This window comes from Callithrix jacchus, chromosome 12, assembly GCF_049354715.1.
Source record: "Callithrix jacchus isolate 240 chromosome 12, calJac240_pri, whole genome shotgun sequence".
NCBI classification, from domain to species: domain Eukaryota; kingdom Metazoa; phylum Chordata; class Mammalia; order Primates; family Cebidae; genus Callithrix; species Callithrix jacchus.
In genome coordinates, this window is record NC_133513.1 from 103,916,859 (window position 1) to 103,937,366 (window position 20,508).

The 20,508-nt window shown below is 34.6% G+C and overlaps 1 protein-coding gene across 8 annotated transcripts in view; it reads left to right on the forward strand.

Moving 5' to 3' along the window:
• The window catches only part of SHOC2 (SHOC2 leucine rich repeat scaffold protein), an 86,735-nt gene that overhangs the window by 53,461 nt on the left and 12,766 nt on the right, over positions 1-20,508 (forward strand). For all 8 annotated transcript variants that reach the window (XM_078346486.1, XM_009010273.5, XM_035269067.3 and 5 more), the window contains 2 exons: positions 11,912-12,049; positions 19,378-19,508. In XM_078346486.1, the coding sequence (XP_078202612.1) occupies positions 11,912-12,049; positions 19,378-19,508 (269 nt within the window). The remainder of the gene's footprint in view (positions 1-11,911; positions 12,050-19,377; positions 19,509-20,508) is intronic.

The window sequence follows — 20,508 nt, forward strand, 5'->3', positions numbered from 1 at the left end:
TTCTTGAAATTCTCTTGGGACTGCCAGGAGTGATACAATTGCTTATATGCTTATGTAACCCAGGTAACATCATTTAAAAATCTCATTCGAATGTTTGCATAAATACCAATAAGTAACTTACTAAAGCAGGAAAGAGAAATCAGTAAAGGGAATTCATAGTTGTTAATAAGTAACTCCTTTTGACTGGGAACCAACAAAAAAAAAAACCAGAAACCTGCAGATGAACTGTTAACTTACTGTTATGAAATTGTCATGCTTTTCACTAAACAACAAAATTCCGTAAAGTTATTATTGCTAAAGGAGGCAAAAAAAGAACATAGATAGCACTTTGGGAGGCCAAGGCGGGTAGATTGCTTGAGCTCAGGAGTTTGAAACCAGCCTGGGTGACATAGCAAAACCTTTCTCTACAGAGAATTAGCTGGGAATGGTGGTGCCTGGCTGTAGTCCCAGCTACTCATGAGGCTGAGGTGGGAAAGTCATCTGAGCCTGGTAGATTGAGGCTGCAGTAAGCTGTGATCCCGCCATTCCAGTCCAACCTGGGTGGCAAAGACCATGTCAGAGCGAGGGATTCGGGGGAAAGAACACAGAAAAATAGCACTTTAACTGTTTTAGAAGGACTTGATAGGATCAGGGGAGACAATTTACTTTCCATGTGACTGAGGTATGGAAAAGAGAGGACAGAGGTTGTACCCTAAGGACAGCATGTTACAAAATCAGAGGAACGTTGTTACTTGTCTATGCCCCTTAGTTACAGAAACACTTCACTAGAAGAGCCCCTGAAGGTTTCTTTGCAATGAAAAGGGATAATTAAGCTTTTAAGACAAGTTTAAATAATGTTCTGGTATAAATTCTGACCTCTCTAAATCTGTTCAAACTTGTGGGACAAGTATTTCCAACCCTTTTTAATTATGTAGTTTTACAAATATATTTTAATAAGATTTGCTATGATTTTTACAGAGCTAAACTCTGAAATGTTTGAAAAATATCCCTGTAAAGAACAAGAGTTATTTTAGAATGTAAGAATCCTAAGTGTGAGACAAGTTAAGAGTAAAGGAAAGTTTATAAACCTAAAAGAAGCCTAAATTACTCATCTACCAATCTTTGATTGCCTACTAGGTTCATTTTCAAAAGGCCTTTTTATGTATTTCTGGATTTAATTTACTGAACTTGTTAAGGATTTTTGTATCTGCATTCATCATAGATATTGATCTGTGATTTTATTTTCTTTTTTAAAAATATTGGTCACAGTTTGGTATCAGGGTAATACTGTCTTCCTATCATAGAATAAATTGAGACATGTTTCTTCCTTTTTTGTATTCTAGAAGAGTTTGTGCAGAATTGGTATTATTTTCTCCTTAAATGTTCAGTAGAATTTATCAGCCATACAATCTGGGACTAGGTTTTTTTTGTGTGTGTGGACAAGTTTTGAATTTTAAATTCATTTTATTTAATAGATAGACATAATTATTCAAGTTTTCTATTCTCTATTAAAATTTTGAGTTTGATCTGTCAGGGCATTTGTCTGTTTTGTACAATTTATTTATTTTATTGGCTTAAAGTTGATATTTTTGTTATGCTTTTAATGTTCCCTATATAGTCATGTTTCCCTTTCATTCTTGAAATTGGTAATTATTGTTCTTTTTAAAAACCTTCTTTTGTTTTATGTTTATTTTGTTTTTCTGGTCTTTATTTCAAAATTCCTTATTACTTTGGGTTTAATATGCTTTTCTTTGTTTTCTTAAATTGGTGGTTTAGATTGATTTCAGGCCTTTATTCTTTCATTATATAAGTATTTCATAGCTGGAAATTTCCCTCAAAGTACTTCCTTAGCACACAAATTTTGGTAAGTTATGTTTTCATTATTCAAAGTATTTTTCTAAATATCCCTTGTTATTTCTTGTCTGATCCATGGATTATTAAGTTGATTGTTCAGTTTCCAAACATATGAGAGATGTTTTCAGATTTTTTTTTTTTTTAATTTATAAAATATGGCTTGTGTACTAAATGGAGTTGAAAAGACTATATGTTCTGCTGTTTTCTGGAGAATTGTAAAACCATCAGCAAGGTCAAGTTGGTTGATAATGTTTTACAAGCAACAGTGTCATACAGTACTTGCATTGTAGATCTTTTCCTATCTTTTTAAAATGGATTTTGTAAACAGCATATAGTTAGGTCGTGTGTTTCTGTCCTGCCTTACAGCCACTTGTTCCTTTTTTCTCCTCCTCTCATACTTTCTTTTGGATTAAGCATTTTTTGAATGGAAGTTCCATTTATCTCAACTTTTGGCATATTAGTTACACATCTTTGTGGGTTTTTTAGTGTTTCCTCTAGTTTTTACGATAGATATCATAACTTGACTCATTTTACATTGAAATAATATTGTATTATTTTGTATATATCCTAAGAACCTCACAACAGAACACTTATTTCTCTCCTTCCATTCTTTGTACACTTATTGTCATACATTTTACTTCTTCACATTATCGTAAGCTTCATAAGAATATATTGACACTATTTTGTGTTAAGATTTAAGTTATCTTTTTAAAAACTGTTTCAAAATTTTTTATTTTGAATAAATTTTAGGCCTACATGAAAAGTTTCAAAACCATTTTTGAAGGTTTCCATGTACTGTTCACTCAGCTTCCTGATTTTTAATTAACATTCTATATAACCATTGTATAATGATCAAAACCAAGAAATTAACAGTGATACAATACTATTAACTACAAATTTTATTTTATTTCACCAATTTTTCCACTAATGTCCATTTTCTGTTCTAGAATCTCGTTATATTTTTACTAGTCATGGACACATGTATTCTCTGATCTTTGACAATCTGAAAGCAAAGACTAAAGGCTTTCCTTTTCTTTCACGGCATTTATACTTTTGCAGAGTAGTATTCACTGTTTTATAGCATATCACTCATTTTTTGTTTAATTTTCTTTTTCCCTAACTAGTTTGAGTTTGCTTTTTTTTGTCAGCGATATTACAGTGGTGATTGTGATGCCTTTTCCAGTGAATTATATCCATTCATATTGATAAGACTCATTACTGGTGATTTTGACCTTGACCAGTTGGTTAATGTGATTTCTGCTGTGCTTCTGCACTTTAAAGTTAATACTTTTTTGTTTTATCTTTTTCTTCTCCAATTTAAAGTTAATACTTTTATCTTGGGAGATGTTTTTAGACTACGCCGATACCTTGTTTTTCTCTAATCTTTGCTCACTAATTTTAGCATTCATTGCTGAATTTTCTGTTACAATTATTATTATATCCTAATGGTAATTTTTTTAAATTGCATTTTAGGCTTTGGGGTACATGTGAAGAACATGCAAGATTGTTGCGTAGGTGCACACATGGCAGTGTGATTTGCTGCCTTCCTCCCCATCACCTGTATCTGGCATTTCTCCCCATGCTGTCTTTCCCCAACTCCCCACTCCCCGCTGTCCCTCCCGTATTTCCCCCCAACAGATCCCAGTGTGTGATGCTTGCCTCCCTGTGTCCATGTGTTCTCATTGTTCTATACCCACCTATGAGTGAGAACATGTGGTGTTTGATTTTCTGTTCTTGTGTGAGTTTGCTGAGAATGATGGTTTCCAGGTTCATCCATGTCCCTACAAAGGACACAAACTCACCGTTTTTGATGGCTGCATACTATTCCGTGGTGTATATGTGCCACATTTTCTCCGTGCAGTCTAAAGTTTTCTTTTCTTGCTGAGTCTCTGCCGGGTTTTGGTATCAGGATGATGTTGGTCTCATAAAATGATTTGGGAAGGATTCCCTCTTTTTGGATTGTTTGGAATAGTTTCAGAAGGAATGGTACCAGCTCCTCTTTGATGTCTGGTAGAATTCGGCTGTGAATCCATCTGGACCTGGGCTTTTTTTGGATAGTAGGCTCTTAATTGCTGCCTCAACTTCAGACCTTATTATTGGTCTATTCAGGGTTTCGACTTCTTCCTGGTTTAGGCTTGGGAGGATGCAAGTGTCCAGGAATTTATCCATTTCTTCCCGGTTTACTAGTTTCTGTGCATAGAGTTGTTTGTAATAATCTCTGATGATGGTTTGTATTTCTGTGGAATCTGTGGTGATATCCCTTTTATCGTTTTTTATTTTATCTATTTGATTATTCTCTCTTTTCTTTTTTATTAATCTGGCTAGAGGTCTGTCTATTTTGTTGATATTTTCGAAAAACCAGCTCCTGGATTTATTGATTTTTTTTTTTTTTTTGAAGGGTTTTTTGTGTCCTAATGATAATTTTAAAAAATAACCCTCATTCTATTTCTTTTGCATTTGTTAATTGTAATTATTCTATAAGTTGGTCCCTTCTGCTCCATTTATTTGTTTTTTACAAATAAATGGAGCTTACAAACTTCTTTGGGTTAGTTTCTGTGCTTTTTGATATGACATCATCCTTTTCAGTGATTTTTAAAAGAAATTTTTGAAATTTAAAAAAGCTTACTACTTCTGTTACTTTTTATTTGTGCAGATGTGCATTTCTATTTCAAGTCTTTTTTTTTTTTTTACAAATAAATGGAGATTGGACTCATGTTTTCTATGGGTTATAAACCAATATTTCTATATTTTATACATTTTATTGCTCAGATCGTTCCATGATTGGTTGCTTACAAACTTCTTTGGGTTAGTTTCTGTGCTTTTTGATATGGCATCATCCTTTTCAGTGATTTTTAAAAGAAATTTTTGAAATAAAAAAAAACTTACTACTTCTGTTACTTGTTATTTGTGCAGATGTGAATTTCTATTTCAAGTCACTTTTTTTTTTTTTTTGGTGAGACTGAGTTTCGTTCCTGTAGCCCAGGCTATATATTATAGCACGGTGGCATGATTTCGCTCACTGCAACCTCCTCCTCCTGGGTTCAAGCACTTCTCCTGCCTCACACTCCTAAGTAGTTGGGATTAGAGGCATAGGCCACCATGCCCAGCTAATTTTTGTATTTTTCTTAGAGATAGGGTTTCGCCATGTTAGCCAGGCTGGTCTCGAACTCTGTCCTCAGGTGATATACCTGCTTCAGCCTCCCAAAGTGCCGGGATTACAGGCATGAGCCACCATACCATGTCTAGTAATTTTTAATTGGATGTGAGCTTTATAAAATTTTCACATTGTTGAGTCTTGGATTTTGTTGTAGTCTTTTAAAAGTGCTGGACTTTGTTCTGGCATACAGTTATAAGTTACTCTGTAGTCAGTTGAATCCTTTCATGGCTTACTTTTAAGCTTCATTTTGATAGTTTAGTAGTCTCTTGTCGACATCTAATTTAGCCCCACTACTAAGGTTATAAGTTTTGATGATGTTGCTGGTAGGAATTCAAGTTAATTGCAACCTTGTGTGACTGCTGGGAATTGTTTGGGTTGCTGCGGCTAGGTCTTTGCCTAGCCTTTGTTGGTTTGTTTGCACGGAATGGATATAAGAATTTAAGCAAAGGCTGAATGAGACTTTCTTGCAGATTGCACAAATCTATTTGCTACTCTCTTCTGCCTCCAATTCTGCCTCCCGAATTCTAACTATTTTGGCCTTCCTAAACTGAAATCTTTTGTCCTAACTTAGTAAAACTGTTGGCCCTTGTTCTGTATTCTTTCCCTGTTTTTCTTTCTTTCTTTTTTTTTTTTTTGTGACCTGGAACCTGCCTCCAGGCAGTAACTTAGGGTAGTCATAGGGCTCCTGTTGTTTTCCTGTAATACAAGGCAACAGTCATACATGGCTGTTGTCTGCAGTCTGCAAACCGTTTTCTCAAACACTTTGTTCATTTTCTATTTGCATCATGGTGGTAAATAGAAGACAGTCTAGTAATTCTTGATTGGCTAGTATAAATAGCTAATACTGTAACTACTATGGATTTCATTATCATCCTCTGAAAAGTATTACATTTTGTTCTGCTAGGCAGTTAAATTGCTTTTGAGTCACCTTGACCGTAGAGATTTAGATTTAGCTCTCCTAGGGTGATGCTATTTGATTATATCTTTAGACTAGGGCAAATGCCTTAGTTTTGAGATGCGGTCTTTTCTGTCCTATGTTATAGCCCTTTTGGAATTTTGTTTCCTTACTCTCCTCCAACTTGACAAGATTGAAAATCCAAACTCTTAAAGACCACATTTGGCAACTGTTGAAGTCTCTGCTCACTTCCTTTAGCCTTTTAGCTGTGGTTCTCCCCTTGGGCTCCTTGCAGTCTCCTCTTCTACATGTATTTTTGGAGTCAGGCAAGAATTTGAGCAGTGTGTATTTGCAGATTTTAGGACTCTGCTCTTTATGATTTCCTCCTTTACAGAGTATCCAACCTTGAATTCCAGTCACTCTTATAACCCTGAATCCTGTCCTTTGGCTTCTTAGGCCAATAGGACTTGGCTTTTGACTTGAGATTTACTTTTCTCAGGTAGATTTTTTTTTAGTAACTTCATGGTAAAAGCTTTATAAAAAGGCATTTATGAAAGTAAATTTCATGTGATTCCTATATTATCTATTGTTGTGTAACAAATTACTCTAAAAGAACGCATGAAACAACAATCGTTTGTTATCTTATAGTTTCTTTGGTTTGGGTGTCAGGCACAACATAACTGGACCTTCTTATTTAAGATCTCTCACAAGGTCTTTCAGTCACAGTGTTAGCCAGGGCTTGAGAAGGCTTATATGGGGAAGGATACGCATCCCAGTTCACATAGTTTTTGTTAGGATTTAGTTCCTAGCAGGTTGCTGGACAGAGGGCTTCAATTTCTTGCTGACTGTTGGCTGGAGATTACTCTTAGTTCCTTTCCAAATGGGTCTTTTCAACATGGCAACTTGCCTCATCAAAGAGTGCAATAAAGTGCTAGCATGATGGAAGTCACAATCTTCTGTAACTGAATTACAGATGTGACATCCTATCACCTTTGCCATATTTTGTTGGAAAGAAGCAAGTCACTAAGTTTAGCCCACACTCAGGGGAGAGGTAATTATATAATGTATACAATTATTCATGAGGTGGGCCCTTTGGGGGTTATCTTAGAAGTCTGCTTACTGCAGTTTCCTTCTTGTAAGGGTTAAATTCCCTCAAGTTTTAACTTTTTTCTCCCTGTGTGCCTTTAAATATTTAATCCACAGTTTTAAATTATCAACATGAATCCACCATTACCCTTAGCCAGAGTTCACCGTTTGCAGATGATAACTGCAACTTTCTCATAGGAGAAAAATATTCTACTATGATAACATTTTCTTCTTCATGTTTTGTTCCCCTAATTAGCCACTAAATATTTTATGTAGATGTCTAACTGATGCCTCACCTTCATCATGACCAGACTATAAAATTGACTCAGCTCAATTTTTCTTCCTTGTGGATTCGGTTGCTTTCTCATAATTGCATCTTATCTTCTCTATCAACCCAGGCTCAATATCTGGGATCAGAGGATTTTGTTGTTATAATTCTAATCAAGGTGTAGCCTACTCACTAGACAGGTACTGGCCACCAACCGTTTGTTACTAGTCTGTCCAAATTAAGAACAGAAATTAAAAGTAAGCATTTAGAATTTGACATTGCTGAGACATCCAAGTGTGTGAGTTTGTGTTTTAAATATTCATCTATAACTGGTTGGGAAAAACAAAAGATAAACAGATCTTCACCATATATAGTCTGAAGAGCGTTTTTCTACCCCATTACTGTCATTTTTTCTGTCTCTTTTGATACTAAGCCTGTTGTTCATTCACTTATTTCCACTGCCATTGATGTAGCGTAGACCTTCACACTATTTCTTGTGGGCTAATTGCAATAGCTTCAACCTAGGCTCTGTATTTTCTGTTTCTCTTTCTCCAGTCCATCCATTCACATCCGTGAGAAAACAGACTTTGTAGAACAGCACTCTGATTATCATGGTTTGCTTAAAAACTTTAAATTGTGCTTTATTATCTGGTCAAAATGGTCCAGATTCCATAGGTTGATACTTAAGATCCTAGATTTCTCACTTCTCCTCTCCTTTACTATTTCCCCTCCCATCCCCTGTGTCTCAGTTCAAACATGCTTTTTTTTTCACTCCAGCTTCCGCCAACAGTCAGTTCCAACTTTCTTTCCTTGTGTTTTCTTCTTCTTGTTTACAGCAGTTATCACATCCTGACAACTTTACTTATTTTATGATTCCCCACTCCATGCACACTACAGTGTTAAGTTTCATGTGGATGGAAACTTGCTTTGTTTCCTGCACTGCTGAATCTCCAGAAGGTGCACAGTAAGTTTTTCTTTCATCGACAAGTCAGTGAAACCAGTCACCACCTTAAAGAACTTTGTGAGTGGCCATGACGATCCAAAAGAATGGCTATTTAATGATGGAATTTTCTAAGCAGGCATTGAAGGACCTATTTGGAGCAGAGACTCTAGCCTCCCTCAAATCACATTATAGTCTTTTACAAATTTTAAGTTTCATGAATATAAGCATTTGGTATACTGTAGTCTGTTTCTTCAGTGCCCAGTTTTGTGCCTGGAAAAGAGAATGTACATAGCAATATTTTTTTTTGTCTGAATGAAGTAATTAATGCAGTAGGTGTTCCTACCAAGCTCCCAGCTGTGGCTTCTACTCCTGGTAATTCTGTCACATTTCTCTCCAGTTCTGGGGGCAGAGGTTAGCTGTCTGATCTCAAAAGGATGTAAGAAGAATTGATGATCTTCAGTTTGTTCAACCTTTTTCTTGTTGTGAGGACAGGAGTGATGACTTCAAAATTTTTTGTGTGTTAGATTGGAAACTGGAAGTCAGCTGTAAGTTTTTATAGAAATTCTTTACTAAGTTGAGGTAATGCCCCACTGTTTCTAAATTGGTGAGAGTTTTTAACGTGAATACATTTTGAATTTGTTAAAAGTTTTTCTTGTATGAATGATCAAGTGATTTTTACTTCCTTAGACTGTTGATATGGTAAATAACATTGATTTTCATATATTAAACCTTGATTGTATATCTGGAATTAATCCTAATGCTACTTGGTCATGGTGTATAATTATTTTTATAGTGCTGAATTCAGTTTTCTAACATTTCGTTGAGGATTTTTGTGTCTTAAGTTCCTGACATATAAATCTCATGAGAGACATTGATTTATAGTGCTATTATTTTTTATACTGTCTTTTTGTACTGTCTTTGATTTTAATATCAAGGTAATACCTCACAAAATGAGTTTGAACTTGTTTTCTTCTCTATTTTTTTTGGAAAGCATCGGGTAAAATTGGTGTTAATTCTTTCCTAAGCATTTGGTAAAAGTTTGCAGTGAAGCCACCTGGGCCTGGAATTTCTTTTTTGAAAAACTTTTTACTTATAAATATTTATTTAATGATTATAGTATGATGCAGGTTTTCTGTTTCATTTTGGTTGAGTTTTGGTAGTTTGTGGCTTTGAAATAATTATTTTATATCTTCTAAGGTTTTGAATTTATGATTTATAATTATAAAGATTTTTGTAATATAAGCGTTTTATCTTTTACAACACTATAGAATCTGTATTCCTTTATTTCATTGCTATTATTTGAAATATGTGTCTTCTCCCTTTTTTATCGTTGTGTTAAGTCATGCAGAGGGTGATAAACATTGTTTTTCTTCCCCCCAAAGAACCAACTTGTATTTACATTAACTATTCTCTTTTCATTTTTATTGATTTATTCTTAATTTTATTACCTTCCTTTTGCTTGCTTGGACTTATTTTGATCTTTTTCTGTTTTCTTGAGATGGAGACTTAGATTACTAATTTGAGATTCTACATCTTTTCTAATGTAAAAATTTAGTGCTATAAACTTCCCTCTTAGTATGTCCTGTAAGTTATTTTTATTATAAGATATGCATAACATATAATGTATCATTTTAGCCATTTTTACTTGTACACTGGCATTAAGCACATTGACATTGCTGTGCAGCCATTACTATTACTCATCTCCAGAACATTTTCATCATTTGAGACTGAAACTTTGTACCTGTTGAGTAAGTCCTCATTCCCCTCTCTCCTCAGCACCTACTAACCACGATTGTGCTTTCTGTGTCTATGAAATTGTCTATTTCAGGTACCTCATACAAAAGGGATCATAAGGTTGTTCTTTTGCGTGTGGCTTATTTCACTTGGTATATAATGTTTTCCATGTTTATCCATGTTTAGCACATCAGTAATGTATTCAAGTCTGTATAATACTCCATTATATATACATACCACATTTTGGTATTCATTCTTTAATAGACAATTGGGTTGTTTCCACATTTTAACTATTGTGAATAATACTGCTATGAACATTGGTATATAAATACCTGTTTGTATTCCTGCTTTCCATTGTTCTGGGTATATACCTTGAAGTTGAATTGCTTCATTATATGATAATTTTATGTTTAATATTTTGAAGAACCACTGTACAGTTTTTCACAGCAACTGTACCATTTCCCAACAGCAGTGCACAAAGCTTCCAGTTTCTTCACATCCTCACTAGTACTTGTTACTTTCTATGTTTTGATAGTAGCCATCGCAATGGGTGTGAAGTGGTGTCTTACTGTGATTTGCATTTCCCTAATGATTACTGATGTTGAGCATCTTTTTATGTGTTTATTGGCCATTTATATATCTTTAGAGAAATATCTATTGAAATCCAGTCCCCATTTTAAAATTGGCTTCTTTGAGGTTTTTCATGGTGGTCTTGTTTTATTGTAGGAGTTATTTATGTATTCTGGATATTAATCCCTTATGAGATACATGATTTGATATATTTTCTCCCACTATATAGGTTGTCTTTTCACTCTTCTTAGTATCCTCTGATGCACCAAAGTTTCTAATTTTGATAAAATCTAATTTATCAATTTTTCTTTTGTTGCCTGTGTTTACTGTGTTTAGCTTAATAGTGTGTTCCACATTCATTAGGAGTTCTCTAGTTTGTGCTTTTCTGTATCTCCAACCTCTGCCTTAAAAAAGTAATAATAAATAGAAAAACAATGACAAGACCAATAAAAATGAAAATGTTTTTTAAGGCTAAATAACACTAGGTAATTTAAATTGCCAGTATAGACCTTTCAACCAGAACAGAAAGGGAGAACTATACTTTATTTTCTGTCCTTTTAGAGTCCTAGTAAATTGAGAAGCTATTTTTACTTATAAATGTCACTTTATGCATTTATATAACATCAGAACACATGCATATTTGAAAATATATATGAGGTTTCATTTCATATTTGAAAGCTGGGTGTAGGTCACAATCAACTTGAACACCTTCCAAAGGAGGTTGAAAACAGTACTCAGAAAAGCAGCCTTGTTTTGCAACACAGTGAACTGCTAGACCTCCCAGATACTATGAGAGGAGAAAGAAGATATTGATAGCTATTAATAGCTAACTGCATATTAAGACGACTATTCTTGATTCATTTTGGTTATGAAAATTCAAGACTAAAATTCACATTTACCAAAGTGGTAAAACTTTTAAGATAATATTTTTAAATCACTTTTCCATTTCCATTTATTTCCATATCTTGTGGTAGCTTATGACCCTCAATCTGAACTCAAGGTATAACTGGTATTACTGTGCTGGATTTGGTTAACAAAATCAGTACTTCAAATTTTGGAATATATAAACATTTGTGATTGAATTTGTTACTTTAAAAGAGTATGTAATACAGGTTGGAAGAGTAATCATTCACGAACAACATTTTAATTTTATCAGATGTCATTTTGAAGTAATGGTTTCAGATTTGTGGTTGACTTAGTTTTTGAGAAAGAAAATGAAATTGTGACATAGAAAAATGAAGTTTTTATTTTCTTGCAATGCAAGTATGTTCACCAAATTAACATTTTAAAAGTTGCCTACCTAATAAGGTTGTGTTTCCAGTTATTCGTGTTCAGAAATTATAAAGTTTTCTTTCTTGCTTACAAACATTATCTAGTATGTCTTTTAAGAATACTTACTGAATTTTTATGTTGGTCAATTTACAGGTGAATTATGTAACCTCATTACGCTGGATGTAGCTCACAATCAACTTGAACACCTTCCAAAGGAGATTGGAAACTGTACACAGATAACCAACCTTGACTTGCAGCACAATGAACTGCTAGACCTCCCAGATACTATAGGTATGAGAGGAGAAAGAAGATATTGATAGCGGTTAATAGCTAACTGGATATTAACAGGACTATTTTTGATCCATTTGGTAATGAAAATTCATAAAATTCACAGTTACTAAAGTTGTAAGACTTTAAGGTAATATTTTATAATCACTTTTCATTTCCCTTTATTGACAAAGAAAATAGGTTTTAAGGAAATGAGCCCAATGGGATTTTAAAGAGAGAGCTATCAAGTTGTGTGTATATATATCCTATCATAGCTTGAATTGCAAAATGGGTGGCTTTTTCTGCTTTTGCATATTTCTGAGTTGCATGTTATTATACTGGGTGTGGTCCTTTTTTTTGCTTAAGTACATACTGTAAAATAAAACCATTGGTGTTTAGTTTTTAAACACGGCCAATATAATGTAAAGTTTGTTTATCTGTAATACTCGGGATAAGTGAGGAGATGCCTTGAAGTTCAAAATAGGTTTCAAAGACTTAGACAAATTGCAGAAAATTGAATTGAGCTGTGATGTGTGTTTATGTAGTCTTGTTTATTCTTTTGATTGCCCGTAATTTATACCAGTAAAGGGAATTTTTAAAATTCTGATGCCTTTTTAGTTATTAATGTGGTATAAGGATACTATAATGTTTATTTAGAAAAATTACATCTCAGTTTACATAATTTCAGTCATAAATAATTAATTTTTAAAATTTTATTTTTTTTGAGACTGAGTTTCACTCTGCTGCTCAGGCTGGAGTGCAGGGTCCTATTAGAAGTAATTCTTCTGTGTTATAAGTGTGTTTACTAATGTGAAAAGATTTGATTTTGTTATTAATCTCTTGTGGTTTACATGTTATCTCAGAATAACACACATGCCTCACCTCTAACTTACATGGAGGGTCAGATCACAGTATTATTACATATTGGAAATCAGGGAGAACTGAAACATTAACAACAAGAAAATTTTAAATTACGTTGCATTTACTTTTATATGCTTTGATAGTTGTCGCCAAGTATAGGACAGCTGTTACTTTGAGTAAATGGCAAAGTAAAGGACCACACCCAGTATAATAACATACAACTCAGAAATATTTATTGAAACTTTATGATATTGTAGTCATTTATCAATTACCATGTTTATTAAATAATTATTTCCTCTTTCCCCATCCTTTTCAGTTCCAGTATTTTGATTATGTAGCAAGATATTGAGGTTTGGTGGGAAACTTTGACAGTTGAGTCTTGGTCTGTTACAAATTTCAACAGTCTTAATTAACCTTTGAGATTTTCACTCTTATTTATTGAAGAAGAACAATTTACCCAAATAGTCAGTGGAAACTAAATTGAATTATGGTTCTCCTGATACTTTACCTTTTTAAAATCCTGTTCTGGTTCTCAGAAAGTATAACTTAAAATCTAACAAACAGAAAGCCCAACACCTGTTCTGCAGAGTTGATGCTAGTCTGGAAGCAGCTGCCCACTCTCTTTTCCCTGGACTAAAAAATCTGGCCCTACACTCATAACTGAAAATCAAATCTTGTATCATCTTACAATCACGTTCCAGAAATCATTTTATATTTACTTGCCTTTTCTTTCTTTTCTTTTTTTCTTATAAGTAGACCAGGATATTTTTGCCTTTTTCTTTATTTAACATAAACATTCCTGGAGTAACTGTCACTCCCTGTGATAATGAGTGCCATTTACTTCCAGGTTGAGTAGCTAGTATCACTGACAGCTTATAGGATGTGAGGAAAAGACAGAAGGAAATGGGATGGTGGTGGTGATGTGTGTGGGGGGTACCAAGTTGCAGTTAAGTGAGTGCTTAAATACATATTTATCACTTCTAGATTTAACTGTTAGCCTGCTTTGTTGAATTAAAAAAATGTATTATAGTATATGAATATTTTCTGATCAGAAATTAGCTATGAACAAAAGAAAATATAAGCTTCATTCCAACAGTTATTTTGTTGTAATGTATGAATGTGATGTTTTTTAAAGCTTTCTGGTACCTCTGGTACTTCTATGTAATCCAGGGAAGAAATGGTCTAACGCAGGAAAAAATAGTTTACTTTTTGTTCCTTCTTAAAATGAGATTTAGAGAGAACTATGCCACAAAACCTTGCCTTCGAGGCTAGAGCACAGAACAATTCACAGAGGCCTTTTTGTTGCACTGGGCTCTGAAGAAATGTTACAGTAATTATGGTTATATCAACAAGTCGCCTTTTAGTCATTTTAGTAATTGGGTTTTAGGTAATTACAGTGCAGTGTATGTATAACAACTTTACTAGTTTTCTTTTTAATGGTGGTGGTCTTCAGGTTTTTAACATTCAGGAATTTCTGTGTTGCTTACTTTTCAGTTTGCTTTCAGTTTAATGTTTCCAAAAAAATAATTGTACCTTTGACATTTCATCCTTCGAACCCTGAGTCTTTCCTACAGTTTTTTTTTGCGACTTTGTTAAAATAAGATTAAGATAATTTAAATTAGTCTTACTCAAAAGTTATACTAAATTAACCTAAAGTTGCTGGTTATATTTGCTCTAATTGAAAGCATCTAATTTTAATTCATAGTCATTTGATTTCATCATATTTAAAAATCTGACAGCATAAGAAAGCAAGCTGTCAAAGTGGAGCACAGAACAATTTATAGACAAAGTTAAGCACTCAAAAGCTAAATGCCAGTGATTGGCAGCGATCAGCCTACGTTTATATACAGAAGTGTGGCAACAATGATTTTATGTGTTGATTTCTAGGTTGCAGTTTAGTTTGTGGTTAAAACCACTCATTGAGAGAGGTTAGAGTTGAAACCACAGCAGAGGGTGAAAACAATAAATGCCAGACTTCTGATGTTTTCTTCTGGTGTAAAAGAGTTTTGATATTTCATCCTTAATTTTTTAAACCTCTTTTATTTAGCTGAGAGTAATAGACTTTGGCAAAATGTGGATGACTCTTTGAATATGCCAGTGGTCTCAAGTGATAGGGCCTTTGCAAATGTGAGATTTCTTCATCAGAATAGAGCATTCTCATAGATTACATTTTTAGAAATTCAACCCCTTTTGCCCCACCAAAAAGCAAAAAGTTGAGATCCAACAAAGGTGGAGGTGCCTTTTAATTTAAATTACTACTGACTGGTTTTGATAGTAGATAATGTCATGTAGCAATTTAGCTACATTATTTTTATTTTGTAATTTTTATATTCTAGGAACCTACTCTGGTTTTAAAAGTGAGAATCTTAAGAGTTATTTGGTTTTGGATGAGAAATTTCAAGAATCTGCTTCTATTTACTAGGCTTTTGCATTGACAGACATTTAGAATTTGGTTCCCCTACTAATCTTTGTTACCACAGAAAGATTTTAGTTTTCAGTGAATAAAAAACATTTAAAATATTATATTCATCTACTGTGATATTGTGAAGGGTTTATTGAATGAGGCATATCAGTTGATGGAGCAAAATTATAGAGACTTCGTACTGTTAATAAATTCTCCCCTTTTCTGGCAGACTTCAAAGACCCCTTGGTGAACATTTCAGCCATTTTGTCACAATGGAACAACTTTCTTCCATAGGGAAAGCAGTGATGTAAAGGAGAGAAAGCGATAGTCTTGTTAAAGGTTGGCTACCTCTTTTTATCTGCAGCTGCATACAGGAAATTAAAATTTTATCAGAAGATTTTGAAGTTTTTTATAATCAGACATCACTACTTGCAGGAAAATTTTCGCTTCTGCTGACCTTGCTGTAGTGGTAGCCATAGGATTGGAATAGGCAAGGGATAAGATGTTGATACTATCCCTCCCCTTTTTACAAGGATGTGAGTAAATGGGAGCTATTCTTCATTCTTGGTGAAAATAAAAATGATACAGCCTTTTGTTACAACTTACCAGAATTTTAAATATCTGTATCCTCTGACACATAAATATTTTCACATGTGCACAAAGATATATATCTAAGATATTTATTACAGAATTCCTCGTTTCAAAAATTAAATGCCATCAATTGAGCAGTGATTAGCAAGATAATGGCACACACATACCGTGAAACACTTTACAGTGACTAAATAGAATGTGATAATATCTGTATTCACTCAACATAAAAATATTTCTGTCACCTGTTTACACGTTTGGGAGGGGAGAAGCATATAGAATGATCTTATTTATATGAAAGCAAACATATAAACCTAAGAAATTTCTATATTTGTGTATATATAAATAAGTACTTAGAGAGGTCTCAGTAGAAATGTATCAGACTATAAACCATGGTTATCTAAGGAAAATAGGAAGATAAATTTATATATTTTATAACTAAAAATGATGTGGTGGGGTGGGAGGAATGCAGAAAGTTGGAATTGTTAGCAGTTCCTTTCCAGCTGATAATCTAAGCATGGACTGCTCAGAAGTTGGGTATCCCAGAAAATTTTCTGCAAATATTAGTAGAATAATTAATTTATATTCAGACCAGATGAATATATATATATTTTTCAATCATGTCCAATAAAACCTATGTTTCATAGACATGCTGTTTTATAATATGAGACTGGGTTGAAGAAAATAGATTTTTATGGGCCTAACGTAATTTTTTGTATCTTGTTCCTAATGGAAAGGAGAACAAATAATAAAATGTTTTAGTTTCTATAATTATTAAGAAAGTTAATCAATGCCTGTTGTATGCTTAGCACTGAAACAAATTCTATCGGGAGAAATAATAGCAAATCTCCTCACTTACTGGGTTTTCAGACTGGTGAGGGAGATAGCTAATCCATGAAACAAATGAGACCAAATAAAATTAATTGCCAACTGTGGTGAAAACAGTATGCTGGTATATTCAGTTTACAAGGAGGTCAGTAAGATCTTGATAAAATGGCCAAGAATGGCTTAATAAACAAATGCATTGGACTCAGTATGGAAGAAGTATGCAGTCCATGAGCACAACAGCATGGACAGTCAAATGGCATGGGGGTGAGAATGAGCAGGCTTCTGTGTCAAGGGTACAAGCTAAGTAGAGCAAAGTCAATGAAGATCTTGAAGGAAAATTTGTTGATAGGGAGCCAGCCAAGTTTGATTGACTAGCTGGTGATGTGACAAGTTGCTTCACAAATGTTATGGTAAGGTCCCTGCTAATTACCCTCAGATGACTGTTAGTGCTGCTTCCTAGATATCTTCTTCATCTCTTATCTTTTTATCAAATGTCACAGGATGGCTGTCTAAAACTTCAAACCACTATACTCATTTTTTTTCCTCACAATTTAGCTTGTGTTCACTTTATGGAGAAGATGATCCTTACAGTGTGAAGTGCCCAAACTTCTTATTTCTACATTTATTTTCCCCCTTTGCTCATCTTTTGTTCATTCCCTCCTGTTCCTGGAGACAGAGATGTTCCTTCTAAGATTACCTTTTCTACTTTATAAAGCCAGCTTTGGTCCTTTGTGTTAGAAGTTGTCTCCCCCATCTCTTAACATTCAAAGATTTTGTTCATACCTCTTTTAGCGTATTACCATAGGCTACAAAGTATTATAGTTATTTGTAAAAATATATCGCTATACTGTAAACCACTTGAGAGGAGACATACTGTATCTTGTGTGGCACTGTGCAATTATACAGCAGTTAAACAATAAGTAGCTAGATCCATAGGGTGGAGGTGTATCATAGGGAACCCTAGAAGCTAGCAAAGAGTGTTTACATTTGATACACTAGGGAATAGTTTGTTTTTAGTATTAATACTTTTGACCAGGTGCAGTGATTCATGCCTGTAATCCCAGCATTTTGGGAGGCTAAGGTGAGTGGATTGCTTTAGCACAGAGATTAAGACTAGCCTAGGCAATATGGTGAAACCCTATCTCTACAAAAATACGAAAATTAGCTGGGTGTGGTGGCATGTGCCTGTAGTCCCTGCTGCTCCAGAGGATAAGGTGGGAGGGTCACCTTAGCCTGGGGAGGTTGAGGCTGCAGCAAGCCATGATTGTATCGCTGCACTCCAGCATGGGCAACAGAGTCGTCAGACTTTGTCTCTAAAATAAAAAATGATGAGGGTGGGATTGGAGAAGAGACAAACATGAGAAATTTATTTTGAGAATACAAATAGAATTTTGTGACTGACTTAGAAGGGATGAAACTGATATTAGGAAACATTTTGTACAATAGTATTTGGAAACTGGGCCAAGAGTTTGCTGGCTCTAATTGAGATTCCAACATGCGTAAAGTTGAATACAAAAGCAGCAATAAAAGCTACCACTTAGCAAAGACAAGTTAGTCTTTAAAATGCTTTCTAAATTAACTAAGGATGCCTCACTTAGTGACTTCATCAGTGTCTTTCTGATGACACTCTAATGAGATGTGTCAGTTGTGCAGAGAGAGGAAAAAAAAGGATTGGGTGACTTTCCAAAGCCCCAGAAAATTTAAACGTTAACAATAAGAACAAGAATATTTACTATTGTTATCATCACTGCGTTAGGCCAGGCACGGTGGCTCATACCTGAAATCCCAGCACTTTGGGAGGCTGAGATGGACAGATCACCTGAGGTCAGGAGTTCAAGGCCAGCCTGATCAACATGGTAAAACCCCATCTCTACTAAAAATACAAAATTAGCCAGGTGTGGTGGCATGCACCTGTAGTCATGGAGGCTGAGACAGGAGAACTGCTTGAACCCAGGAGTCTGAGGTTCCAGTGAGCTGAGATTGCACCACTGCACTCTAGCCTGGGCGATCGAGCAAGACTCAGTCTCCAAAGAAAAGAAAAGAAAATACTCTGCTTTTTATTTATTCAATAATGGCTAGTTTATGCTCAAGCTGGATATGCTTAGATAAAAGAGACTATAACTTTCACTTTGGTTTCTAATTTTTGGGGAGGGGTTGAGAAATTTTTTGCCATCAAATCAACTTTTCAGTATTGAACCTTTCTGATTTCAGAAAGTAATTTGTATTTTAAACAATACCATTTTAGAAATTTGGAAATTTTTTTCCAAAATTACGTGTACATATATATGACTACTTGTAAGTTGGATCATCGTCACGTAGAACAAATGGAATAATTATTATAAGTTTTGAATATACACTGCTTTGATGCAGTTAAGTTAGACCTTATCTAAAGATTAACTTGTTAAAGGATGCCAATACTTTAATCATTCATTTAAAAACTAACTTAGAGCTGTGTATTTCATTATTTCTCCAAGACAAGTGAGCATAAAAGTGATTTCAGTTTCATCCTAATTGATAGTGTAGTGTGTAGGTTCCTTGGTGCTAGAAGTTAAGGATCTTGCTGAAACAGTACTTCAAAATAATTTGTAAATTGTTAGTAGATAAACTGTGACAGCGAGAGGCTCATCAGATTTTGTAAAAAATAAATTTCTTTTTTTGTGTGTGTTTACAGGAAACCTGTCCAGTTTAAGTCGTCTTGGTCTGAGATATAACAGACTGTCAGCAATACCCAGATCATTAGCAAAATGCAGTGCACTTGAAGAATTAAATTTAGAGAACAATAACATTTCTACTTTACCAGAGGTAAGAAGTGGATTAGAAGAAACAAGATTTGAAATGAGTCTGCAAGATAATTCAAGGAAAGCTAGTATATCTTTATAGCAGGTTAAATAATTTGGTGATTGAGATTGTTTAATGAGTATGCTGTGGATGTACCACCACCTCTAAAGTAACTACAAACAAGAAAGAATGAATATATGAGCCTATTAAGAAAAAGGGAAAAAACAGGAGAAAAGTTAAGTGTGCTGTATTCTACTTTAGCACCATGTAAATCTTTCTCAGACCATTTTGGGAACTGGCAGTAAAGGTATTAAGGAAAAAGCTATATGGCTGGTTTTAGAATTTAACTATCTTACTACCTCAGTTCCATTATAAAAAGAAAGATGGGCCGGGCGCGGTGGCTCACGCCTGTAATCCCAGCACTTTGGGAGGCCGAGGCGGGTGGATCACGAGGTCAAGAGATGGAGACCATCCTGGTCAACATGGTGAAATCCCATCTCTACTAAAAATACAAAAAATTAGCTGGGCATGGTGGCGCGTGCCTGTAATCCCAGCTACTTAGGAGGCTGAGGCAGGAGAATTGTCTGAACCCAGGAGGCGGAGGTTGCAGTAAGGCGAGATCGTGCCATTGCACTCCAGCCTGGGTAACGAGAGCGAAACTCCGTCTCAAAAAAAAAGAAAGATGATAAATGATATAGAATGCACTATTTGTCATCAAAATTAATATTAGCAGCAATTCTCCTGTGACTCTAGTTTATGCAATAATATTAAGGCCTATTTAATATATAACAATTGCCAAAATCTTTTTTTCAACACATTTTTATGTTTTGTTGATTCTGTTAGAAAAATATTTTCACTTATTTTGCTTAGGAGTTAATTGGGTAAGATATAGTACTTTTTTGTTTGTTTTTTTTGGATATGGAATTTGGTTCTCGTCCAGGCTGTAGTGCAATGGTGCAATCTCGGCTCAACTGCAACCTCCACCTCCTGGGTTCAAGCGATTCTCCTGCCTCAGCCTCCCAAG